This window comes from Lissotriton helveticus, chromosome 12 (assembly GCF_964261635.1).
Source record: "Lissotriton helveticus chromosome 12, aLisHel1.1, whole genome shotgun sequence".
Taxonomy (NCBI): domain Eukaryota; kingdom Metazoa; phylum Chordata; class Amphibia; order Caudata; family Salamandridae; genus Lissotriton; species Lissotriton helveticus.
The window spans coordinates 11,921,707-11,948,929 of NC_136073.1; the positions used below are offsets into that span (position 1 = coordinate 11,921,707).

Here is a 27,223-nt window from a genome sequence, read left to right on the forward strand (position 1 = left end):
GGTGAATTGTAAATTTTAGCTCTCTGTGTAGAGCCTCAATGCCTTGCGTAAGGGAACGCTATATAAATCTGACAAATAAAAGACATCTCACGCCATTAATAAGTAAACAACATCGACCTGTATCTGAAACTTTTTTCTACCACTTACATACTGCACTTGGAACACTGCCTTTGCTTTGTCCAACAGATGCCACCCACTTCACTAAAGTTCAATCCCAAAATCAGCTTGAAAACTGGCTAAAGGGCGTGCTACCCGATAGCATCCTCTCAACTAATGATAAGTCACTTAGGGGCAGAATCACCACTTTTTCACGCAGCCCAGTGCAGCAGCCGCAAATGCTACACTGCTTGAAAAGTAGATAGGGGGAGAACCCCAAATTTACTGAAATATGGCACTCTCCGCCCCTTTCCCTAGCGCCGGCGCTGAAATCACCTGCCGTGCGCCAAGGAGACACCTTTGCACCATAGTGCAAGGGTGTCGCCGTGAGTCTAGCACAGGTTTGTGCTGGAAGGTAACCTTTCCAGTATAATATACCATGCTTAGACTAAATGAAACCATTTTTCCTCTTTGGATGTGTGCTGTACAGTGCAGCACATGTACAAAGCCGGAAAAGGATGTGTGTTGGCCGTTGATGCGAATCCCCCCTTTCTTGCTGTAAGGGGTCTACACCCTGCTAAAAAACATGTGCTATATTGCCTTCTCACCCCTTGAGTCGCTGCATCACCTAAGGCGCTTTTCCTTGCCTGCGTGCTCATTGCCCCAATCCCCTCTTTATAAGTATTGTTTATTTGATCCAAGGATTGTGATACTAGCGATATGCATTTGTTTTCTATTGTTTATTGTCTTGTCTATTCTTTTCAGATATGTATTAATTTTAGTCTTTACTTTTATGTTTTGCATTTGAAAATTCAATAAAAATAAATAAAAAAAAAACAAAGCCGGAAAAGGAAGGAGAAATGAAAGCATTTCTCCTTCCTTGCGTCTAGTTAAAAAGGACGCAGTTTTTCCACGCTAAACTCCATCTATTTTATTTAGTAAATTGGGTTTAGCATCAGAAACCTTGGGTGCTTGCATGGGAACACGCTTGCTCCATCCATGTTATGCCCCCTTTGGCTCTAAGTAATACAAAGCTATGCGCTGCTTTGTGTTACTTTCATGTTATTTCCAGCGTTAAACAAGTTTAGCACTGGAAAGTAAATCGAAATAAAATATTTAGCCACAATTTGCGTCACTTTTATGACAGAAGCAGCGCGTAATATCCTAGTAAATCTCCCCCTAGTGTCCCCATTGACCCGCCTGTCCTTGAAAGGCAAAGGCAGGAGCAACTTGGAACCAATTCTATCCGGAAGATGTAGTCTTTGTCCATGTGACATCAGTTGGTTAATGACAGAAGTGCCTGGGCCTCACCTGACCTGGTTTATCGAAGGAAGGGCGAGTCGTACTGTAAGAATGCAAACACGCCTCCCCCTGGGGCTGGAACACGGACTGCATGTTGAAAGGCCTTAGTGATACTCACTGGCCTCCAGTGGAAGCAAGGCCTTGTGGCCAGGACAGCCAGGCCACCCCCAGTTATTAACACCCTGTCACAGCTTATTAAGAGATTGTTACCCTTGGCTTTCTGCCTTTGGAGGCAGTTCAGCTCCATACTGCAAACACAAGGAGATGATGGACGGAGCGCTGAATCTTTTCAGACACTCACCCCAGTCACAGATCTGGGTTGAATCCATCATCGTTCTTTAGCTCACTTCACCACCCCAGTTCAGACGGAGCCATATGCAAATCAGTCGGTTGTATGGCATTACAACGCGGGCTTTTACCACGCGTGCCATTACAATGCTGTTTTTACAACGCAAGTCGTTACAACGACTTGCGCTGTAAGCGCTGGATCGTGGAATAGTTTAATTTTCTATTCCAACTTCATCCCACGTTACAGTAGGGAAGGTGTTGGAATAGAAAATGAAACTATTCCCTATCCAACAGGGCCCTCCAGCGCAAGTCGTTGTAACGACCTGCGTTGTAATAGCAGCGTTGTAATGGTAGCGCGTGGTAATACCCGCGTTGTAAAGGCTGTTCCCCAATCAGTCATGACCCTGCTCCATACTGTGGTCAAAATTCTGCAACTCTCCTCTGTGACATACAAAGCATCTTAAATTCACAGCCACTTTTAAAGAACTCAACAGTCAGGGTGGCCACCTTCTCCTCTTCTGAATAGCCCTTGAGCTAGTTCACTTTAAAGGGTATATGCATTAATTCATTCATTCAAGAACACAAGTGAGGCCTAAGAACAGGACACCCAGAACGCAAGGGGTGGCTTGTTCTTCCCAATATGAAGATGACTTGCGCAGCTCGAGTCAAAACAGTATGGTCTTTTCTTCGCTCTCAGCTTTACCACCATTCAGTTACTCTCTCCCGCACCTCTCTTCACTCTCCTAGTCTCTTCTTCTCCTCCACTGCCACTATTCTGTTCCCATCTCCTGCTCCTCCCTTTGCTTTGTGGCTCCCGAATCAGGGCTTTAAGTTCATCTTGATCAGCTCTAACCATACAACCGCCTACCATAAAACCATCTTCACTCTTCTTCGCATCCCCCGCCTCTTCACCACAGCACTTTAAGTGTTCTGAGGTGTCAGGAGCACTATAGCAGCCCTGTTGTGACAGGACATGATTTCCAGACTTCTGCTTGAGCCTTCCCACAGGCACTAAAATCAATCAAGTGCATTGACACACAAGCCCAAGCCTGTGCAGGATATTAACAGCTCATAGGATCCAGAAACTCTGATCTTGGCAATGTAGAAAAATACGCTTGTTGAAATCCAGCCTTATGTTACATTAAGAGTGGTTGTGTACCGAAGAGCTGGAACTCAGAAGTCAGTACGACACATACATTATAATGCACGTTTTGCTTGCGAGGTCTCACCTGGCAAGGGAAGATGCCCTCCTTCACTCCCTGGAGGCACATCATGGAATCAGAGATTTCTCCATTCCAGGCCCGGCTGCTGTTGCACACACGGCCGTCGATTACCTTCAGCGTCATCTCCTGCAGAGCTTTAGATGTTGGCCCATTATACTTCAAGGAGCCCCAGCCGGCCACGCTGCACACTACACCAGGGGCCACAGGTCTGTCTCTCTCTGGAAGCTGGAGAACAGTCACATTCTCATTCAGCTGTGCCTTCCTGCTCAGCTGCAGAGGGACAGAGAAGTAGGGGTTTAGAGTGTAATATCCAGAGAGGGCCCTGAAATCATCACCCTAGTCTGTGGCAGATATGCATACACATACCTTCTTGGTCCGTATAAGAGGGGTTTATAGCGCTACAAGCAGAGAACCCCCTAAAATCACCACTCTGGTCTGTATTGAACATGCACACCTCCTTGGGGTGCAGGGAGGGGTGTAAAGTGTCACATGTAGAGGACCCCTTCAAAGCACCATTGTATATTGTGGTGAAAGATTCAGACTTGGGCTAAATGGCCGCATAATAAAAGGCAGGAAGAATACAACTATTTGCTGAGAAAGAGAAGAACATTATTGTGTGTTGGGCTCCCTGTCATTTGTTGCATCTTACAGATTGGATCGTACACTGGCTATCAACACCAACAATATCAAGATAGCAGATTATAAAGGGGCAAAATCTGAAAGGAAAGTGCAGATTTACTGTTCCTAACTCCACATCTATGCACCTTGAAGATATAGATATATACATGTGGAGTTAGCGAGAGAAAATCTTGACGTACTTACCTGGCGATATTTTATGATCAATATTCTGTCCCATTTATATTATGGTTCGATATTCAAGGTGCACATCACTGACTGTAGTGATAATGGAAGAAGGGAAGACTACATTTGCCTCTGCATCGCTGGATAGTGGTGCCTTTGGGATATTCTTTGATCTAGACTGGGCCATTAAGAATGATATCATTCAGAAAGTTGAGAAGACTCCTGGGGCAAACTGAAATGTTGGTGGCTTGCAAAAAATTAAGTACAGCGTAAATTAATTGTTAACAGTTCTGGCTGTGTTCCTCATTAGGTCACTGAAAAGTTTAATACAAAAAATAAAGAAATGTTGGGCCCCCCCAAAGCTCCCTCATTGCTCCTTTGATATTCAACCTTTAAGGAAGCTCCTTCAATTCGATACAGGATTTTAGGTCTATTTTGGAGACCATACTGAAATATTATCAATTGATATTACTTCCTCACCCACTTATGTTGTAATATTATCTAATTTGTTGCTTTAAAAGCCATAATCTGTATGTGAATTGGATTACTAGAATAGTATCTTTGCCATCACAATTTTGACATGATCATTGTTAAGCTTCAGTAGGTTACTTGTCACCTAATGATGAGATGAAGAATTTCACATTGAAGTTAATTGTGGCTAATCTTTATTTGGATCCACTTCAGTACCATGTTTTGTCAAGACCAAGATTGACTCACTTTCCCCACATAAGGAATACAACTGGGCCATATGAACTGAATCTGACACTAGTTGTTCCTTTTGGAATTATGTATTCTTTATCCAAAAAAGCAGCAGATTCTGCAAAGTGGGTTCATAATACCAACTTCTGTACCAGCTGGAGCACCTTTGTTTTTTGCACCAAGGAAAGAGAAAGATCTTTGCCTCTGTATTGACTACAGAGGTTTACATAAAATTACGATTTTAGTTTATTATCTTCTGTACCTCATACAGGATCATTTGCAGTCTATTCAAGGAGAATGAGCCTTCACCACGCTTGATGTGTTAGGTGATAATCATTTTGTCCATATAATGGAGAGCAAGGACTGCATAGTGGCTTTCTGAATGCCAGTTGGGGTTGTGCAACGCATCTGCCACTCTTTCGGCATTTAATGGACTCAACAGTTCCTGATGTTTTGAATCAGTTTGTATTGCTCTACTCAGATGATATCCTTGAATTTTTCAATCTGTTTTGACAAGAATTCAGCAACATCATTTTAGATTGTAAAGCAGAGAAGTGTAATATTAAAGTTGTTTGTTGAAAAAAATATTTACATCTTTAAAAATAGAGCATAAATTAGACATTGGGCTACACAAAATATAATGAACAAAGTTATATGTATCAAAATGAGATGCATTTCTATGACATACCCCAGATGTCCCTATCTGCACAACCTCCAAGTCTCTTTTCAATTATTATGGGGTGCAGTAATTCTGTGCAGGCCCGGTGATCATCATGTCTTTAATGTCCTAAAAAAACATGCTTTGCGTTTCCTGCCCTACGTGTATCAAACTTCCTGCCCAGCATCCTCCACAGTTGATAAAAAAATGGTACACTCAACAGGAAGAGAAGCATGATGGTTTAAGAGCCCTTTAGCATTATTAGCACAAAAACATAACAGGCTGCGGCAAAGCCAATATTCTACAATTGTGTGCTAATGTTTGGCTTTGCCGTTTGCGAATGTTTTTTGTAAAACTGAACAAGGGAAAAATGTTTTGTGTGTAAGTGTACATTTCTCACAAAATATTTCCCACAGAAAAGAAAAATATATGGTAAGCCTGAGAATGAGCAGGAGGTCCTGAGGATATAATTAAACCCCTCTTTAGTAAGTGCTTATAAAGTGTACAAAATATTATGGTTTTGTAGCAACTGTTAAAAATCCTCCCAAGGTGTGGCATGTGTATATAAAAAAAGAAATTCACTGGATAAAAGGTAGACATACATTATTATTGAGAGGCTGCTTCTCTGTTTACCCCAGTTACTGGTAAGAGTGTAACTGAACATCTCCTGTAATGCCCCAGTCACATACAGGAAGCGACCTTTATCTTTATAATCCATATATGCTTCTGACATTATGAGACACATAGAGGTGAAGGTCTTTTTACTCAATATAAGGTAAAAAAAACCTGTGTTGCAGCTATTATTTGGCATCAAACAATGCTGATAAATGTGGTCATGGTCAGTTCTTTGGGAACAAGGAATTTTATTCTGTCCAAAACGAGCAAGTATTTTTCCCACTGGTACCCTCCAACTACCACCAGCACTTTAGACTGAAACTTTGTGTATATTAGCCAGCCAGCTTTTCCTAGTTGCTCAACTCTTCCTCTGTTTAAAGGTGATTTGTTTTTTGTTTCTCTGCAGTCTTTCCGTTCACCTCCCAGACAAGTGTACAATGTTGTCTGCAGACAACAGCAGCACAATACACTCCCTAGGTCTTATTGACAGAGAAGTGTGACGTCATACTAATGTGTCTAGTGCTCTATCTCTTTTTTATCCCGACTAATAACGTAATTATGACAAGCCTGTAATCCATTCTCATTTCTTGACTGGAACTTTTCAGTCTTCTACGGAGCAAAGCAAAATTGATCAAAAATACATGGGTCCAAAAGAAGTAGCAGATCGTCATCTTAAGACTAAGTTTGTTTAAAAATGTTTTTTATTTCAGGCACCAAGCTATTCTTGAGTTACAGTTGGCTGTAATGAGAATGTGTCAAGACTCCCCTATCTCTGGTCATAGAGGGCATTGTAGGATTTAGTTGTACAATCTTTTTAGTGACCCACTGTTTATTTTCCTCTAAGTTACATGCAGTAGAAGAGAGATGACCTAAAGTTTTTGACAGATAGTTTTTGTCTTAATACATTAACTCAGAACTTTCTTTTTGATACAGGTATCCAAATATTTATCATATAGTAGAAAGCTTTGTGTAAAACATTGGGAACTGAACAACTCTTACCTTCTTGTAATCATCGCCAATCAGATGTCCAAACAGAGGGAACTAATCAAATTCTGAAACAATATCTACGATGCTACTATAATACCACCCAAGACATTTGGGCTTCCTACGTACCAGTTGTGACATTCTAATAACCATGTTAGTCGTAGTACTAATAAGGTTTCACCTTGTTTACAAGAATTTTTCAATTTCCCCCTCGTATTCATCCGATGGTACCTGCAGCTACTGATCATCTGAATTAGTTACATAAACAGAGACAACTTATTTTTGAAAGCTTACACCACACCAAGATCATGAAGTAAGAACACAATAAACAAACGAAGATAAAATTCTTCATATTTTTTCACTTAGAGTTAAAATGGGCAATCTTCTTGTTTCCATCCTCTTCATGCACGGACAGTCAAATTTCAATGACTATTCTTTGGCCTAGATGTCATTTCTCCTTAGATTCATCCTGGGATTTTCGTCTGATGTTGCCACACACTTTGTAGATTAATCCAGTTTGTTTATTATTCTCAGTTGAAGTCCTTTTCCTGGACCTCAGCCTTCACCTGAACCACCACCAATCATGGTAGAATGGCAAACAGAACATGAGGGTCAAGAAACCTGGGTCTCACTGATGTTTTAAGGTAATCTTGAGTTCTTAGGTCACTTGAAAAATTACCCAAACTGGTGAGCATTCTTGAGAAACTACTTCAGCTGTGTATGGTCGCTTAATAGCTTGACAGTTCTTCAGATGGCATTCTTTTAAGTCTGGAGCCTGAGGAAAGACCCTTAGCGTCACATATATCCCAAGACCTTCCTAGAGGTTACCAGCGTTCAGAGGCATAATGCTATGTGCCACTTGACTGCGCTTACCACAAATTCATAAGATATGCAGAAGAATGCAATGTTCAGCCCATGGCCGTGCTGGAACTTACATAGACATGGAGTGGTGCTCTACCACGAACAAGGAAGAGTCCGACAGGAGGGGTACCAACCGGATAGTGGAGTTCGGCACTTTTCAAGAAATATCAATCTTGGGTGTTTTGTTTTCGTACTAAGTCGACACCGTCAGCTATTGGAACAGAGTGTAGGTAAATCTTATGAACTGTACCTTCCAAGATGGCGGCCTGAACAGACTATTGTGTCTGGGGTTCCCCATCTAAGATGAAGTTGAGTGTTTTCCAATGATGGTAGTTCTTATTTGAATCAGACATAAAGAAGGCATTAAAAAGCAAATAAGATGTCACAATGCATATCTTCCCTTATTTTGTTGCGTTCTTCGATACCCTGCTCAAATTTTTATCTCAGATTTTTAATTTTTGCAGCTAGATTGCCACCTGGATTTTCTTTTGGATTTCTTTCCCGTCTCTTCCATTTCCTTGAAGTCAGGGAGAGCTTGGACATTGCTCGTCTACTGTTGCATTACTCTTCATCGGTAATGAAGAACTTTACGATTGTCAAGGAAACTTTTCACCCTTGTCCCCCCTCCCCCGACTAGTGACCCTAAGGAGACTATCGAAACTTTTCACATGTACATTAAACAGAAGGTGTCCCAGTGGCCACTGAGAGGACTCGCCCTCTCCTCATGCAGTCGAGGACACCTAACTGACATTCTCAGCATCCTGCCCTCAACATGGACTTCTTCCAAAGACTACACTTGATAGAGCGGCTGCAAAGCAGATGATGGCGGGATCAAAGTATGGTTGGTCCTACTTTCAGGCCTCTCCATGAACCGCTTCGTATCCCTCCCTGAGCCGGAGGCGGCTTGGAGCTGCCTTACCTGGAGCAGCATGATGTCATTCTCTTTCGAGAAGTCGTCAAACTCAGCGTGAGGGTAGTAGGCCCTGACTGGGATCTCCTGGTTCTCGGGGAGTCGACTATCGAGCCGATGGAGACCCAGAACGGCTCTGATCGGTCCCAGGGTTCTGCAATGGAGAAATAAAGGAAGTAAATACCACACAGGTCTGAATGGACCCCCCCCCTCTTTTTGGGAACCCCCCTTGTTGGACTTGGCCCTTCTGGCAGGTTCACCCCTGAACTTTTTGCTTTTAATTGTGACATGGTATTAGTGATTCTTGGTTTCTGCGCACTTTCACTGAGTCCCAGTGGAAAGTGCGTGCGCACTCTGAGTGCGTGTGGTGAGATAGGCCTGCCCTCCCATAATATGGAAGTGCCACTTCTAGAAGTGTGCCTGTCTGTGTAGTGAGTGTGCTGGCGTGTGATTGGCTGGAGCTGGCCGGGGTGCCAGGCTCCATGAGTCATGATGGGTCTGCCCGGTGGTGAGTGTTGAGATTAGCATGTGTGATGTGAGGGAGTGGTGCACCTGGGTCCTGAATAGGGCTGGGCTTTCCCCACACAATGCTGGCTCCGCCCCCTGTGGTGCGTCTAATGTCCCTAACCCTGCCAGTGAATAGAGTGAGGGGCTGAGCACATCAAGAGTGCTCCCAAACCAGCTGCGCCTGGTTTTTCCCCCACCTGTGACACCAATCCCCTATGGCGTTGTAAGTGTGCATCACCATAAAGGATTGGTGTCACTATATCGCGGATTATTACAACGCATTCCGTTACATCGGAATTTTTACAACGCAGGATCTATTACATCGGATGCCATTACAACGCATGGCATTACATCGCAGATGCTATTACAACGCATGGCATTACATCGTAAGTATAGGTAAGTATACTTTTAAAAAAAAATGTAATTAATTTAATTTAATTAATTTAATTTATTTAATTTAATTAAAATACATTTTAAAATAGTAATTAATTTAGTTTAATAAATTTAAATCTATTTATTTAATTTAATTTTAATAAAAATTGTAATTAATTTTAATTAATTAATATAATGAAATTATTTTAATTTAAATATGTTTAAAATTGTAATGAAATTAAATTAATTAAAATAATTTTTTTAATTTAATTAATTTAATTAAAATGTAATTAATATAATATAATTAATTTAATTTAATAAATATATTTTAATTAATTTATAAATGGTAACTATAATTTATTTAGCCCTAATCACAAACCCAACCCTGAACCCTAAAAACACCCCTGTACCCCAAAACCCAAACCCTACCCTGAAACCTAAAAACACCCTTGTACCCCAAAACCCAAACCCTACCCTGAAACCTAAAAACACCCCTGTACCCCAAAACCCAAACCCTACCCTGAAACCTAAAAACACCCCTGTACCCCAAACCCAACCCCTACCCTGAAACCTAAAAACACCCCTGTACCCCAAAACCCAAACCCTACCCTGAAACCTAAAAACACCCCTGTACCCCAAAACCCAAACCCTACCCTGAAACCTAAAAACACCCCTGTATCCCAAAACCCAAACCCTACCCTGAAACCTAAAAACACCCCTGTACCTCAAAACCCAAACCCTACCCTGAAACCTAAAAACACCCCTTTACCCCAAAACCCAAACCCTACCCTGAAACCTAAAACACCCCTGTACCCCAAAACCCAAACCCTACCCTGAAACCTAAAAACACCCTTGTACCCCAAAACCCAAACCCTACCCTGTAACCTAAAAACACCCCTGTACCCCAAAACCAGCCCTGAAACCTAAAAACACCCCTGTACCCCAAAACCCAAATCCTGCCCTAAAACCAAAAAATACCCAAACACCCCAAAACATATACCTCAGTACACCAAAACATATACTCCTATACTCATACTTATTTAAAAAATTACTTAAATTAATAAATTTAATTTATAATATTTAAAAACATAAATAAATATTTTTATTTATTTTTATTTATAATTAATAATAATTAAATCAATTATATAATATTAAATAAAATAAAAAAAATGTATATACTTACCAATACTTACGATGTAATGGTATGCGTTGTAATAGCATATGCGATGTAATGCCATGCGTTGTAATGGCATCCGATGTAATGGATCCTGCGTTGTAATAGCTGCGTTGAAACAGCATTACGACGTAAAAGTTGCGTTGTAAGTGTGCATCACCATAAAAAGGGGCTGTGTTTCCTTACAAAATGTTCTTGTGTGCCTACTTGAATCTACCAGGGGCGTGCTGCTGCTGGGGCCCAGGGGAAGGCTTGCCTCCCTGGGCCCTGCCCAGCCCCTGGACTGCTGATGTCCTGGACTACTGAAGGACTCTTGTTGCTGGACTTTTTTTCCTCTAGCGCCTGGGGGCGCTTGATTCCTTCTCTAAGCGCCTGGAAGTGCTTTTTCTTTGCTCTAGCGCTTGGGAGCGCTTTATCTTGCCATTAGCGCTGGGAGCGCTTCTACTTTTGAGGCCCTAGCACCTGGAAGCGCTTTATTGAGCCCCTAGCGCTCCGAGCGCTTCATTTTCACATTTGCGGCTGCCCGCGCCGCTTGTGGCCGTGTTCTGGCCTCTTGAGTCCCCTGGCGGGTGCCCACCCCGCCAGGGACCTTGCCGCTGGTTTGTGGTTACTTTTTGAGGGTGCCCAGTGCCCACCCCTCTTTTGCCAAGACGAGATCACCGCTGCGACCGTCCGCGAAAACCGGAAGTCAGGCAGGCCCGCCGGGACGGAGGCGGGGCCTGCACCTAAGCCGGAAGAGGCTGGCGTAGCTATGGCGCGGGGCTCCCATGCTCTAGGGAGAGGCCCGCGGTTGCTAGGAGACGAAGCCCCGGTCCCGAGATGGGGGACCGGGCCAAGACTGGGCGAAGCGGGCGCCTTCTGAAGGCGGGGCTCCCATGAGGAGAGAGAGCCCCGCCACGCGCTACCTCCGCCTAACACAGAGAAAGCCTTCTCCCGCCGAGAGCCGGTAAGTTGAGACGGCTGAGACGGGGGGTGGGGGGGGGGGGGGATGACCACATATGCTCTCCAGGCACCAGAGTGGTGCCCTTCTTTCGAGCGACCCCAGATGGCAGCGGGCCACTCCACCAATGGTTCTTTTGTTGTTCTGGGGGCCCGTGTCCCCCAGGGCGATGGCTCGTAATTGTTTAAAAGCCCCCGTGAGGGGTTTGGGGGCATTTTGGTTTACGCTCCCCGAGGGAGCGGATGGAGTTGGAGTTAGAGCGGCCCCGTCTGTCAGCGGGCCGCTCCACCGATGGGGGCATGTATTTCAAAAAGGGGGGCCAGAGTGGCCCGGTGGCAGTTCCAGGCCCCACCATTGCCCCCCTCCCGAGCCCCGTGAGGCTCCAGCGTTAGCCACAGGTGTCTCCCGAGCCTGAGGGCTAGATAGTTATCTTAGGAGCAAGAGTGTTCCAATGGGCGTAGTGGTTTCCTAGAGCCAGAGGGCTCCCACAGTTGATGCTGTTTTGTTCTTGAGGGGCCAGTGAGGATTCCCTGTCGCAGATTTGCTTCCCAGCTGCCCAGCAAGTAGTGGGCAGCTGCACCGTTTAGGTTTTTCCTTCCTAGGGACATGTTCTGGATTTAGGAGTGAGTCGCCTTCCTTCGTCCCTTCCTTGGCCTTCCCCAGCTGCGCAGCACTTAGTGCCAGCTGCAGCGTTTAGGCCCTGTCTTGTCCCTCAGCTGCCCAGCAAGTAGTGGGCAGCTGCTACGTTTAGGTTTTGGCGCAGTGGCGCAACCTGGACTTTGATGTAAGTTCTGTGCTAATGTAATTTCTGCGAATTGTTCTCCTGTGCTGCACCTCTGAATGTGTTTTGATGCGTCATGTGCCTTGTTCTTACACCGCTGAATGTATGTTTATGCATCATGTGTTTTGTTCCCATGCCTATACCCCTAAATGTATTGTGATACTTAGGTGGTTGTTTTCTCCTAGTACAGGTGTTCCCTGTGAGGTCCTAGTTCCCTGCGTAATATTCTCCTAAGGTGGTTAGGGTTGCGTAGGTGGTACTTACCTGGTACCAGTAGTTACTGGTTGTGTGCTAAAGTGATTATTCTATGATCTACAACGTGCTATTTCTAACAGTATTTCTAGTTCTAAAAGAGCTGATTCCTGACAGTGGTCCAGGTGGCCCTGTCTTGTACATATCCCCTGTAAATTCTGCCCGTGCCTCTGGCACATTGTAAAGTGTGTGTTTTTCTCTAATGTGTTTTGGTGTAATACAAAGGCTATTTTTATATATAACCTTGTGTGGAGTTTCCTTTGTGGTGGGCCTTGGGTGTTGTTGCTGGGGTGCGTGCGCAAACACTTAACTCACATCGCCTCCAAGTTTAGCCGTGCTGCTCGCGCCACGTTACCTAGAGGGTGAGCAGGGGTTATCTTGGCATGTAACTCCCTTGCCCTGACTTGGGAGTGGTGGTCTCTGACTGACTTTGGCACAAGCCCTGGCCAGCCGGGGGTCCCATTTCTAACACCCCCAATTCAGCCAGATACCACAAAATCAAACTTATCAAGAATTCCTCACTTTTAATTAAGGAAACAAGGTGTTCTGAAATGAAAGTGTGCACTAGGGTTCAAAAGTGCATTATGAGGACAGCCTGACGGATTTTAACAGGCAAGTGAAAAGATACATTTAAACATAACAGCCGAACTTGACACAGGAGAGACCTGTCGGCCACCACTCAGGGACCCAGCTACAAAGGTCTGGCCCCACTATCCACCCCCAAAAACCCAGAATGATGCCACCCAGGGCAGGGACGGCAGTGCTCGGGGGATGAAGGGGTACACTCAATGCCCCCCTGCAGGGGAAAGCACAGCACTTCAAAGAGGGGCCCAGCACAGCCGTGGCAGTGCAGGAAGGGTGGCAAGAAGCACTGTGTGCAGGTGCAAAGGGGGCAGAAGAGGCGGAGTCTGGCAAGAAGGGTAAACGAAAAAAAACAGTGTCTGACTTTGGAGATGGGGCAGGTGCAGTGGTGTGGCCTCTCGAACCCCAACATCAGAGGATTTCCTCGTGATCTGACCGACCCCCGACCCCTTTCCCCCCCCAGGCTGCACACAGGGGCTGCATCGAGTGAGAGTTCATGGTGTGCCGAAGATCACACATTTGCAAAGGCAACACGTGAACCACACACAGTTCACACCTTTCTCCCACAGCTCAGTCAGGCTCAGGGGGCAGGTATGAAAGGCTGCGGGAGGGGGGGGATCTCAGGGGGGGGGGGCAGGCAGAGACAGGCTCTCGTCACCCCACATCCACCTGTCACAGCATCACTCGGGCCCAGAGGGAGGGGAGAGTCGCGGCCCTGCAGACAGACAGACAGACAGACAGACAGCAGCTCTTGCACCTACATGTTGGGGAAGCAGTGCGCCGCCGTCAGCACCCACTGCGGGTCCACCAGGGCGCCCCCACACTTGTGCACCCCCCCGGCCTGGAAGGACACCATGTAGGGTCTGGAGTGCGGCCTCGCCTCGCGCCCCCCGATGATCTCAGCCTCTGACTTGGAGCCTGCAAGAGGAAAGACATGGGTGGGGGTCATTGAGGCCAACAGAGCCCCCACCCCCTCCCCCCAGACCCAATGTTGAGTCTCTGTACTGCCAGCATGTGTGCCCTACCCAATCCCTGCCACTCTCAGCTCACCCTACCCAGGCCTCTCTGCACCCTGCACCCTGTGGCTGCACCAGCAGGCCTCTCTCCCCCCTGTACCCTGTGGCTGCACCAGCAGGCCTCTCTCCCCCTGCCTCTCTCCCCCCTGTACCCTGTGGCTGCACCAGCAGGCCTCTCTCCCCCCTGTACCCTGTGGCTGTACCAGCAGGCCTCTCTGCCCCCTGCACCCTGCGGCTGCACCAGCAGGCCTCTCTACCCCCTGCACCCTGTGGCTGTACCAGCAGGCCTCTCTGCCCCCTGCACCCTGTGGCTGCACCAGCAGGCCTTTCTGCCCCCTGAGGCTCCCCCTGCACCCTGTGACTGTACCAGCAGGCCTCTCTGCCCCCTGTGGCTGCACCAGCAGGCCTCTCTGTCCCCTGCACCCTGTGACTGCACCAGCAGGCCTCTCTCCCCCCTGCACCCTGCGGCTGCACCAGCAGGCCTCTCTCCCCCCTGCACCCTGTGGCTGCACCAGCAGGCCTCTCTGTCCCCTGCACCCTGCGGCTGCACCAGCAGGCCTCTCTATCCCCTGCACCCTGTGGCTGCACCAGCAGGCCTCTCTCCCCCCTGCACCCTGTGGCTGCACCAGCAGGCCTCTCTGTCCCCTGCACCCTGCGGCTGCACCAGCAGGCCTCTCTGTCCCCTGCACCCTGCGGCTGCACCAGCAGGCCTCTCTATCCCCTGCACCCTGTGGCTGCACCAGCAGGCCTCTCTCCCCCCTGCACCCTGTGGCTGCACCAGCAGGCCTCTCTCCCCCCTGCACCCTGTGGCTGCACCAGCAGGCCTCTCTCCCCCCTGCACCCTGTGGCTGCACCAGCAGGCCTCTCTCCCCCCTGCACCCTGTGGCTCCACCAGCAGGCCTCTCTATCCCCTGCACCCTGTGGCTGCACCAGCAGGCCTCTCTCCCCCCTGCACCCTGTGGCTGTACCAGCAGGCCTCTCTCCCCCCTGCACCCTGTGGCTGCACCAGCAGGCCTCTCTCCCCCCTGCACCCTGTGGCTCCACCAGCAGGCCTCTCTATCCCCTGCACCCTGTGGCTGCACCAGCAGGCCTCTCTCCCCCCTGCACCCTGTGGCTGTACCAGCAGGCCTCTCTCCCCCCTGCACCCTGTGGCTGCACCAGCAGGCCTCTCTGCCCCCTGCACCCTGTGGCTGCACCAGCAGGCCTCTCTCCCCCCTGCACCCTGTGGCTGCACCAGCAGGCCTCTCTCCCCCCTGCACCCTGCAGCTGCACCAGCAGGCCTCCCTCCCCCCTGCACCCTGTGGCTGCACCAGCAGGCCTCTCTCCCCCCTGCACCCTGCAGCTGCACCAGCAGGCCTCTCTCCCCCCTGCACCCTGTGGCTGCACCAGCAGGCCTGGCTGCACCCTGTGGCTGCACCAGCAGGCCTCTCTCCCCCCTGCACCCTGTGGCTGTACCAGCAGGCCTCTCTCCCCCCTGCACCCTGTGGCTGCACCAGCAGGCCTCTCTCCCCCCTGCACCCTGTGGCTGCACCAGCAGGCCTCTCTCCCCCCTGCACCCTGCAGCTGCACCAGCAGGCCTCTCTCCCCCCTGCACCCTGTGGCTGCACCAGCAGGCCTCTCTCCCCCCTGCACCCTGCAGCTGCACCAGCAGGCCTCTCTCCCCCCTGCACCCTGTGGCTGCACCAGCAGGCCTGGCTGCACCCTGTGGCTGCACCAGCAGGCCTCTCTCCCCCCTGTACCCTGTGGCTGCACCAGCAGGCCTCTCTCCCCCCTGCACCCTGTGGCTGCACCAGCAGGCCTCTCTGCCCCCTGCACCCTGTGGCTGCACCAGCAGGCCTCTCTGCCCCCTGCACCCTGCGGCTGCACCAGCAGGCCTCTCTGCCCCCTGCACCCTGCAGCTGCACCAGCAGGCCTCTCTGCCCCCTGCACCCTGTGGCTGCACCAGCAGGCCTCTCTCCCCCCTGCACCCTGCAGCTGCACCAGCAGGCCTCTATCCCCCCTGCACCCTGTGGCTGCACCAGCAGGCCTCTCTCCCCCCTGCACCCTGCAGCTGCACCAGCAGGCCTCTCTCCCCCCTGCACCCTGTGGCTGCACCAGCAGGCCTGGCTGCACCCTGTGGCTGCACCAGCAGGCCTCTCTCCCCCCTGTACCCTGTGGCTGCACCAGCAGGCCTCTCTCCCCCCTGCACCCTGTGGCTGCACCAGCAGGCCTCTCTGCCCCCTGCACCCTGTGGCTGCACCAGCAGGCCTCTCTGCCCCCTGCACCCTGCGGCTGCACCAGCAGGCCTCTCTGCCCCCTGCACCCTGCAGCTGCACCAGCAGGCCTCTCTCCCCCCTGCACCCTGTGGCTGTATCAGCAGGCCTCTCTCCCCCCTGCACCCTGTGGCTGCACCAGCAGGCCTCTCTCCCCCCTGCACCCTGCAGCTGCACCAGCAGGCCTCTCTCCCCCCTGCACCCTGTGGCTGCACCAGCAGGCCTGGCTGCACCCTGTGGCTGCACCAGCAGGCCTCTCTGTCCCCTGCACCCTGTGGCTGTATCAGCAGGCCTCTCTATCCCCTGCACCCTGTGGCTCCACCAGCAGGCCTCTCTGCCCCCTGCACCCTGTGGCTGCACCAGCAGGCCTCTCTGCCCCCTGCACCCTGTGGCTGCACCAGCAGGCCTCTCTCCCCCCTGCACCCTGTGGCTGCACCAGCAGGCCTCTCTCCCCCCTGCACCCTGCAGCTGCACCAGCAGGCCTCTCTGCCCCCTGCACCCTGTGGCTGCACCAGCAGGCCTCTCTGCCCCCTGCACCCTGCGGCTGCACCAGCAGGCCTCTCTGCCCCCTGCACCCTGCAGCTGCACCAGCAGGCCTCTCTGCCCCCTGCACCCTGTGGCTGTATCAGCAGGCCTCTCTCCCCCCTGCACCCTGTGGCTGCACCAGCAGGCCTCTCTCCCCCCTGTACCCTGTGGCTGCACCAGCAGGCCTCTCTCCCCCCTGCACCCTGTGGCTGCACCAGCAGGCCTGGCTGCACCCTGTGGCTGCACCAGCAGGCCTCTCTCCCCCCTGTACCCTGTGGCTGCACCAGCAGGCCTCTCTCCCCCCTGCACCCTGTGGCTGTACCAGCAGGCCTCTCTCCCCCCTGCACCATGTGGCTGCACCAGCAGGCCTCTCTCCCCCCTGCACCATGTGGCTGTACCAGCAGGCCTCTCTATCCCCTGCACCCTGTGGCTCCACCAGCAGGCCTCTCTATCCCCTGCACCCTGTGGCTCCACCAGCAGGCCTCTCTATCCCCTGCACCCTGTGGCTGTACCAGCAGGCCTCTCTGCCCCCTGCACCCTGTGGCTGTACCAGCAGGCCTCTCTAACCGCTGCACCCTGTGGCTGCACCAGCAGGCCTCTCTACCCCCTGCACCCTGTGGCTGCACCAGCAGGCCTCTCTAACCGCTGCACCCTGTGGCTGCCCCTGCACCCTGTGGCTCCACCAGCAGGCCTCTCTACCCCCTGCACCCTGCGGCTGCACCAGCAGGCCTCTCTATCCCCTGCACCCTGTGGCTCCACCAGCAGGCCTCTCTAACCGCTGCACCCTGTGGCTGCACCAGCAGGCCTCTCTATCCCCTGCACCCTGTGGCTCCACCAGCAGGCCTCTCTATCCCCTGCACCCTGTGGCTCCACCAGCAGGCCTCTCTATCCCCTGCACCCTGTGGCTCCACCAGCAGGCCTCTCTATCCCCTGCACCCTGTGGCTGTACCAGCAGGCCTCTCTGCCCCCTGCACCCTGTGGCTGTACCAGCAGGCCTCTCTAACCGCTGCACCCTGTGGCTGCACCAGCAGGCCTCTCTACCCCCTGCACCCTGTGGCTGCACCAGCAGGCCTCTCTACCCCCTGCACCCTGTGGCTGCACCAGCAGGCCTCTCTGCCCCCTGCACCCTGTGGCTGCCCCTGCACCCTGTGGCTCCACCAGCAGGCCTCTCTACCCCCTGCACCCTGCGGCTGCACCAGCAGGCCTCTCTATCCCCTGCACCCTGTGGCTCCACCAGCAGGCCTCTCTAACCGCTGCACCCTGTGGCTGCACCAGCAGGCCTCTCTATCCCCTGCACCCTGTGGCTCCACCAGCAGGCCTCTCTATCCCCTGCACCCTGTGGCTCCACCAGCAGGCCTCTCTATCCCCTGCACCCTGTGGCTCCACCAGCAGGCCTCTCTATCCCCTGCACCCTGTGGCTGTACCAGCAGGCCTCTCTGCCCCCTGCACCCTGTGGCTGTACCAGCAGGCCTCTCTAACCGCTGCACCCTGTGGCTGCACCAGCAGGCCTCTCTACCCCCTGCACCCTGTGGCTGCACCAGCAGGCCTCTCTAACCGCTGCACCCTGTGGCTGCACCAGCAGGCCTCTCTATCCCCTGCACCCTGTGGCTCCACCAGCAGGCCTCTCTATCCCCTGCACCCTGTGGCTCCACCAGCAGGCCTCTCTGCCCCCTGCACCCAGTGGCTCCCCCCTGCACCCAGTGGCTCCACCAGCAGGCCTCTCTAACCGCTGCACCCTGTGGCTCCCCCTGCACCCTGTGGCTCCACCAGCAGGCCTCTCTAACCGCTGCACCCTGTGGCTGCACCAGCAGGCCTCTCTATCCCCTGCACCCTGTGGCTCCACCAGCAGGCCTCTCTATCCCCTGCACCCTGTGGCTCCACCAGCAGGCCTCTCTATCCCCTGCACCCTGTGGCTCCACCAGCAGGCCTCTCTACCCCCTGCACCCTGTGGCTGTACCAGCAGGCCTCTCTGCCCCCTGCACCCTGTGGCTGTACCAGCAGGCCTCTCTAACCGCTGCACCCTGTGGCTGCACCAGCAGGCCTCTCTACCCCCTGCACCCTGTGGCTGCACCAGCAGGCCTCTCTCCCCCCTGCACCATGTGGCTGTACCAGCAGGCCTCTCTGCCCCCTGCACCCTGTGGCTGCCCCTGCACCCTGTGGCTCCACCAGCAGGCCTCTCTACCCCCTGCACCCTGCGGCTGCACCAGCAGGCCTCTCTATCCCCTGCACCCTGTGGCTCCCCCCTTCACCCTGTGGCTCCACCAGCAGGCCTCTCTCCCCCCTGCACCATGTGGCTGTACCAGCAGGCCTCTCTGCCCCCTGCACCCTGTGGCTGCCCCTGCACCCTGTGGCTCCACCAGCAGGCCTCTCTACCCCCTGCACCCTGCGGCTGCACCAGCAGGCCTCTCTCCCCCCTGCACCCTGCGGCTGCACCAGCAGGCCTCTCTACCCCCTGCACCCTGCGGCTGCACCAGCAGGCCTCTCTGCCCCCCGCACACTGTGGCTCCACCAGCAGGCCTCTCTGCCCCCTGCACCCAGTGGCTCCCCCCTGCACCCAGTGGCTCCACCAGCAGGCCTCTCTAACCGCTGCACCCTGTGGCTCCCCCTGCACCCTGTGGCTCCACCAGCAGGCCTCTCTAACCGCTGCACCCTGTGGCTCCCCCCTGCACCCTGTGGCTGCACCAGCAGGCCTCTCTGTCCCCTGCACCCTGTGGCTGCACCAGCGGGCCTTTCTGCCCCCTGAGGCTCCCCCTGCACCCTGTGACTGTACCAGCAGGCCTCTCTGCCCCCTGTGGCTGCACCAGCAGGCCTCTCTGCCCCCTGCACCCTGTGACTGCACCAGCAGGCCTCTCTGCCCCCTGCACCCTGTGGCTGTACCAGCAGGCCTCTCTGCCCCCTGTGGCTGTACCAGCAGGCCTCTCTGCCCCCTGCACCCTGCACCCTGTGACTGCACCAGCAGGCCTCTCTGCACCCTGTGGCTGTATCGGCAGGCCTCTCTGCCCCCTGTGGCTGCACCAGCAGGCCTCTCTGCCCCCTGTGGCTGTACCAGCAGTCCTCTCTGCCCCCTGCACCCTGTGACTGCACCAGCAGGCCTCTCTGCCCCCTGCACCCTGTGGCAGTACCATCAGGCCTCTCTGCCCCCTGTGGCTGTACCAGCAGGCCTCTCTGCTCCCTGCACCATGGGGCTGCACCAGCAGGCCGCTCTGCTGCCTGCACCCTGAGGCTGTACCAGCAGGCCTCTCTGCCCCCTGCACCCTGTGGCTGCACCAGCAGGCCTCTCTGCCCCCTGCACCGTGTGGCTGCACCAGCAGGCCTCTCTGCCACCTGCACCCAGTGGCTCCCCCCTGCACCCAGTGGCTCCCCCCTGCGGCTCCCCCCTGCACCCTGTGGCTGCACCAGCAGGCCTCTCTGCCCCCTGCACCCTGTGGCTCCCCCTGCACCCAGTGGCTCCCCCCTGCACCCAGTGGCTCCCCCTGCACCCTGTGGCTCCACCAGCAGGCCTCTCTAACCCCTGCACCCTGTGGCTCCCCCTGCACCCTGTGGCTGCACCAGCAGGCCTCTCTAACCCCTGCACCCTGTGGCTCCCCCTGCACCCTGTGGCTCCACCAGCAGGCCTCTCTGTCCCCTGCACCCTGTGGCTGCACCAGCAGGCCTCTCTGCCCCCTGCACCCTGCGGCTGCACCAGCAGGCCTCTCTGTCCCCTGCACCGTGTGGCTGCACCAGCAGGCCTCTCTGCCCCCTGCACCCTGCGGCTGCACCAGCAGGCCTCTCTGTCCCCTGCACCGTGTGGCTGCACCAGCAGGCCTCTCTGTCCCCTGCACCGTGTGGCTGCACCAGCAGGCCTCTTTGCCCCCTGCACCCTGTGGCTCCCCCCTGCACCCAGTGGCTCCCCCCTGCACCCTGTGGCTCCACCAGCAGGCCTCTCTGCCCCCCGCACACTGTGGCTCCACCAGCAGGCCTCTCTGCCCCCTGCACCCAGTGGCTCCCCCCTGCACCCAGTGGCTCCACCAGCAGGCCTCTCTAACCGCTGCACCCTGTGGCTCCCCCCTGCACCCTGTGGCTCCACCAGCAGGCCTCTCTAACCGCTGCACCCTGTGGCTCCCCCCTGCACCCAGTGGCTCCCCCCTGCACCCTGTGGCTCCCCCCTGCACCCTGTGGCTCCACCAGCAGGCCTCTCTAACCGCAGCACCCTGTGGCTCCCCCCTGCACCCTTTGGCTCCACCAGCAGGCCTCTCTAACCGCTGCACCCTGTGGCTCCCCCCTGCACCCTGTGGCTCCACCAGCAGGCCTCTCTGTCCCCTGCACCGTGTGGCTGTACCAGCAGGCCTCTCTGCCCCCTGCACCCTGTGGCTCCACCAGCAGGCCTCTCTAACCGCTGCACCCTGTGGCTCCACCAGCAGGCCTCTCTGCCCCTGCACCCTGTGGCTCCCCCTGCACCCTGTGGCTGCACCAGCAGGCCTCTCTGCTACCTGCACCCTGTGGCTCCCCCCTGCACCCTGTGGCTGCACCAGCAGGCCTCTCTGCTACCTGCACCCTGTGGCTCCCTCCTGCACCCTGTGGCTGCACCAGCAGGCCTCTCTGCCCCCTGCACCCTATGGCTCCCCCCTGCACCCTGTGGCTGCACCAGCAGACCACTCTGCCCCCTGAGGATCCCCCGTGCACCCTGTGGCTGCACCAGCAGGCCTCTCTGCCCCCTGCACCCCGTGGCTGTACCAGCAGGCCTCTCTGCCCCCTGCACCCCGTGGCTGTACCAGCAGGCCGCTCTGCCCCCTGCACCCCGTGGCTGTACCAGCAGGTCTCTCTGCCCCCTGCACCCTGCGGCTGCGCCAGCAGGCCTCTCTGCCTTCCTCAGAAAGGCCTGTGGGCACACCGAGAGATGCCTAGATGGGGCAGCGGCAACCTATGTCCATCCCCCACACTCAGGCCTTCAGCTCCACTGCAGCATCCTCTGTGCCAGCCCCACCAGGTACAAACCTCTCCCTCTCCCAGCCCCACCAGGTACAAACCTCTCCCTCTCCCAGCCCCACCAGGTACAAACCTCTCCCTCTCCCAGCCCCACCAGGTACAAACTCACCCAACGCCACACACAGACTCACCCGCTAAAGGCCAAAGCCACACACAGGCTCACCCAACGCCACACACAGGCTCACCCAACGCCACACACAGGCTCACCCAGTGCCACACACAGACTCACCCACTGGAGGCCAAAGCCACACACAGACGCACCCAAAGGAGGCCAACGCCACACACAGACTCACCCAACGCCACACACAGACTCACCCAACGCCACACACAGACTCACCCACTGGAGGCCAACGCCACACACAGACTCACCCAACGCCACACACAGACTCACCCAACGCCACACACAGACTCACCCACTGGAGGCCAACGCCACACACAGACTCACCCAACGCCACACACAGACTCACCCAACGCCACACACAGACTTACACACTGGAGGCCAACGCCACACACAGACTCACCCACTGGAGGCCAACGCCACACACAGACTCACCCAACGCCACACACAGACTCACCCAACGCCACACACAGACTCACCCAACGCCACACACAGACTCACCCACTGGAGGCCAAAGCCACACACAGACTCACCCAATGCCAGACTCACCCGCTAAAGGCCAAAGCCACACACAGACTCACCCAACGCCACACACAGACGCACCCACTGGAGGCCAACGCCACACACAGACTCACCCAACGCCACACACAGGCTCACCCAACGCCACACACAGACTCACCCGCTAAAGGCCAAAGCCACACACAGGCTCACCCAACGCCACACACAGGCTCACCCAGTGCCACACACAGACTCACCCACTGGAGGCCAAAGCCACACACAGACTCACCCAACGCCAAACACACTCACCCAACGCCACACACAGACGCACCCAAAGGAGGCCAACGCCACACACAGACTCACCCAACGCCACACACAGACTCACCCAACACCACACACAGACTCACCCACTGGAGGCCAACGCCACACACAGACTCACCCAACGCCACACACAGACTTACACACTGGAGGCCAACGCCACACACAGACTCACCCACTGGAGGCCAACGCCACACACAGACTCACCCAACGCCACACACAGACTCACCCAACGCCACACACAGACTCACCCACTGGAGGCCAAAGCCACACACAGACTCACCCAATGCCAGACTCACCCGCTAAAGGCCAAAGCCACACACAGACTCACCCAACGCCACACACAGACGCACCCACTGGAGGCCAACGCCACACACAGACTCACCCAACGCCACACACAGGCTCACCCAACGCCACACACAGATTCACCCAACGCCACACACAGACTCACCCAACGCCACACACAGACTCACCCACTGGAGGCCAACGCCACACACAGACTCACCCAACGCCACACACAGACGCACCCACTGGAGGCCAACGCCCCACACAGACTCACCCAACGCAACACAGAGACTCACCCAACGCCACACACAGACTCACCCACTGGAGGCCAACGCCACACACAGACTCACCCACTGGAGGCCAACGCCACACACAGACTCGGCCAACGCCACACACAGACTCACCCACTGGAGGCCAACGCCACACACAGACTCGGCCAACGCCACACACAGACTCACCCAATGCCACACACAGGCTCACCCAACGCCACACACAGACTCACCCAATGCCACACACAGACTCACCCACTGGAGGCCCACGCCACACACAGACTCACCCACTGGAGGCCAACGCCACACACAGACTCACCCACTGGAGGCCAACGCCACACACAGGCTCACCCAACGCCACACACAGGCTCACCCAACGCCACACACAGGCTCACCCAACGCCACACACAGACTCACCCAACGCCATACACAGACTCACCCACTGGAGGCCAACGCCACACACAGACTCACCCACTGGAGGCCAACGCCACACACAGGCTCACCCAACGCCACACACAGGCTCACCCAACGCCACACACAGGCTCACCCAACGCCACACACAGACTCGGCCAACGCCATACACAGACTCACCCACTGGAGGCCAACGCCACACACAGACTCGGCCAACGCCACACACAGACTCACCCAATGCCACACACAGGCTCACCCAACGCCACACACAGACTCACCCAATGCCACACACAGACTCACCCACTGGAGGCCCACGCCACACACAGACTCACCCACTGGAGGCCAACGCCACACACAGACTCACCCACTGGAGGCCAACGCCACACACAGGCTCACCCAACGCCACACACAGGCTCACCCAACGCCACACACAGGCTCACCCAACGCCACACACAGGCTCACCCAACGCCACACACAGGCTCACCCAACGCCACACACAGGCTCACCCAACGCCACACACAGGCTCACCCAACGCCACACACAGACTCACCCAACGCCATACACAGACTCACTCACTGGAGGCCAACGCCACACACAATCACCCAACGCCACACACAGGCTCACCCAACGCCACACACAGACTCACCCAATGCCACACACAGACTCACCCACTGGAGGCCAACGCCACACACAGACTCGCCCAACGCCACACACAGACTCACCCACTTGTGGCCAACACCACACACAGACTCACTGTTGTGTTATGTTCGCATGTTTTGTTGCTCTGTAGAATTGTTTCCTTTCAAGCTTCTGTCTCTATGCTCTTGATCTGAACATTCTATGTGGGATGCTGGAGGGCAGTTGCTGTGGGAGAAGACCTGTGTAGGCTGCGACCTACACTGTTCCTGTAATAAACCTATTACTTTTTAAATAATCAGCGTCTTGACTTTACAATTGGCGACGAGGACTCTGCAGCGAACACTAACACACTGAACCAGTTTATATTTATTATTTTGATTGGAATTGGCTTCAACGTGAATTTCCTTGAACTGGAAAGAATCCTGTTATCTTTTGATAATCTTCATGTGAGTACCTTCTTCATTCAAGCGTTTATTTTCAAGAACTACTATGATCTGTTTTTGCTTGGAAATACTAGATTTTCATTTTTAATCGCCTCGAAGGATTTTTTTTTTTTACCTTGGAAGCTTCTAATTGGCAGTAACACTTTCTAATGATGTTCATTTTTGAAGCCTTTTTGAGCATCTGAAGTTTAAAGGAAGCTGCATATCTGTCTTCGGAATGTGCGCAAAGTGATCTGTAGCGCGTTTGGATATTAAACTGAACTTGTCTGCACAGATTATGTAAACCGTACTCTGTTAAACGTTTACATATTTATTCAATTAATCGCGCGAGGCAACTGTACATTTTGATGAATACTACCCTTTTATATTACTGCCAGGAAAATTCAAGGACATCGCTTTAAAGTGTACAGCGTTTCCAGAGGTGTTTGGTTAATCGCACGAAGCAATTTAAAAGCAGCGCGTTTAAGGGTAAACAATTCCTTTACCTTCATGGAGTTTTTCATCGTGAGGGGCAACGTCACAGAACAGGCTTCACCGGCATGAAGTGTCAGCACGGGACGACAAGAGTCTCGATTCTTCGTGTGTCTCCATCAGCTTACGCTTGTACCGTGACATCCTATGCAAGCACGTCGTATTGGGCGTAACGTGCTGATGTACCACGTTGGGAACCATTTTTTTTAAATTCTTTATTGCGATTTGTTTCAAGGAACAACCATAGCCCTTGAGCTTCGATCTCTAGTGAGTGGAAACATTTACATAAAAAAAAAAAAGAGTATACCTTCATTGAATTTTTAACTGGAATCGGTGACCTTTTCCTTTGAGCATTGATTTTTAGTGAGTGGAAATATTTATATTTAAAAGGAAAAGACATCAACTGAATTTCGAAGTGTGTGCACTTTAACAGGAAATCTTTCTCATTTTGTTTAAAGCACAATAGACTTACACATTTCTGACTCATTATGGCCACACAAAATTTTACCATTCAATTTCCTCAAGCATTTTGGCCTTCTGGCCCGGAACCTAGTATGAAATGGTTACAGTGGAAGGCATATTTTTTTAACTTTATTGAAACAATTGATGAGGAGAATAAAATGAAATCAGAGAGGAAAAAGAAATTATTTTTACATTCTATTGGAGCTGGTGGTTTAAAAGTGTATGATGACGTGGTCAAGACTTCTGGTGGGGGTGATTCTAATGTTTTTTGTGATATTTTAAAAGACTTTGATAACCAATTTTCTCCTAAGGTTTGCTTAGGCATCACAAGGTACAATTTTGTTTCACAGGAAACAACATCCAGGTGAGACTATTGATGTTTATGTTGCCGAATTAAAAAAAATTGCGGAAGATTGTAAATTTGATCATCTTCAAGAACAATTTATTAGAGACCAGGTGGTTATACATGCCAATGATCCAGCAATTCAAGATAGACTATGGATCAATGGTGATGCTGATTTGAAGGATGTCCTTGCTATTGTTAAGAAAGCCGATCATTCAGGCTGCAGCGCCAAAGCTATTAAAAAGGAGAATAAGGAAATTTTGGAACAAGTCGTCTCCAAGATTCAGGAGAAACACATCCAAAAACTGAAACGATAATTTAAGAACAAATCAAGTACAGTTAAAAAAGATTCAGTTCTAAAATGTTTCAGATGTGGTAGTGCGTCACATTTGGCTAATAGTAAACTGTGCCCAGCTGTTAAGGAAAAATGTTTAAATTGTGGTCTAATAGGACATTTTACTAAGGCTTGTATTAGGAAGAGGTGTGGCGCCGCGGCCAGGGCGACTGACGCTGGAATCTGGGGACCACGGTTCGATCCCCGGCTCCGGCAGCAGGTCAGCTCAGCACCATGTGACTCTGGGCAATAGCTCGCTTAATCTTCCCGACGGCCCCCCAGCGCCTAGAGACCCTTACGGGTGATTGTGCGCTTTACAAATGTGGACTTTACTTTACTTTAGGAAGAAGAATAAGAAAGTTAAAACAGTTTGTGATTCCAGCTCTAGTGAGGATGAATTCATTGTTAAGAAAATTTTACATTGTTCTATTGAAGATGAAGAAAATTTGCAGGAGGAAACCAGTTGTTATTCAACATTAGAGACCCTACAAACAAAAGTTTAATTAAGAAACCTATTTGTAATATGTCATTTGGCGGTATATCCATTGATATATATGCTGATTCGGGATCCCCGTACACTATTATCAGCAAAGAGGTGTGGAATTCCAAATTTTCCAAATTTTGGGGGAATACCCTTTATACTCCTGATATTTCCCCTGTAAGTTATCTTGGGGAGAAAATTTAATATGATTGGTTTTAGACTTCTGAACTTTAGGTTTAAAAGGAAGAGAATCCTTAGGAAAGTTGTATGTTCCTAAAAAAAGGACCTTCTGTCCTTGGATGGAAGGACCGAGGACATCTTGACATCATTTTGAATCCCAATAGCCCT

The 27,223-nt window shown here is 52.7% G+C and overlaps 1 protein-coding gene across 1 annotated transcript in view; it reads right to left on the reverse strand.

The window, feature by feature from the left end:
• Positions 1 to 27,223, reverse strand: part of GZMM (granzyme M) — a 69,420-nt gene that overhangs the window by 23,883 nt on the left and 18,314 nt on the right. The window contains exons 2-4 of the mRNA XM_078670230.1: positions 13,807 to 13,963; positions 8,447 to 8,591; positions 2,916 to 3,179 (exon numbers count right to left, since the gene is read on the reverse strand). Of these exons, the coding sequence (XP_078526356.1) occupies positions 2,916 to 3,179; positions 8,447 to 8,591; positions 13,807 to 13,963 (566 nt within the window). The remainder of the gene's footprint in view (positions 1 to 2,915; positions 3,180 to 8,446; positions 8,592 to 13,806; positions 13,964 to 27,223) is intronic.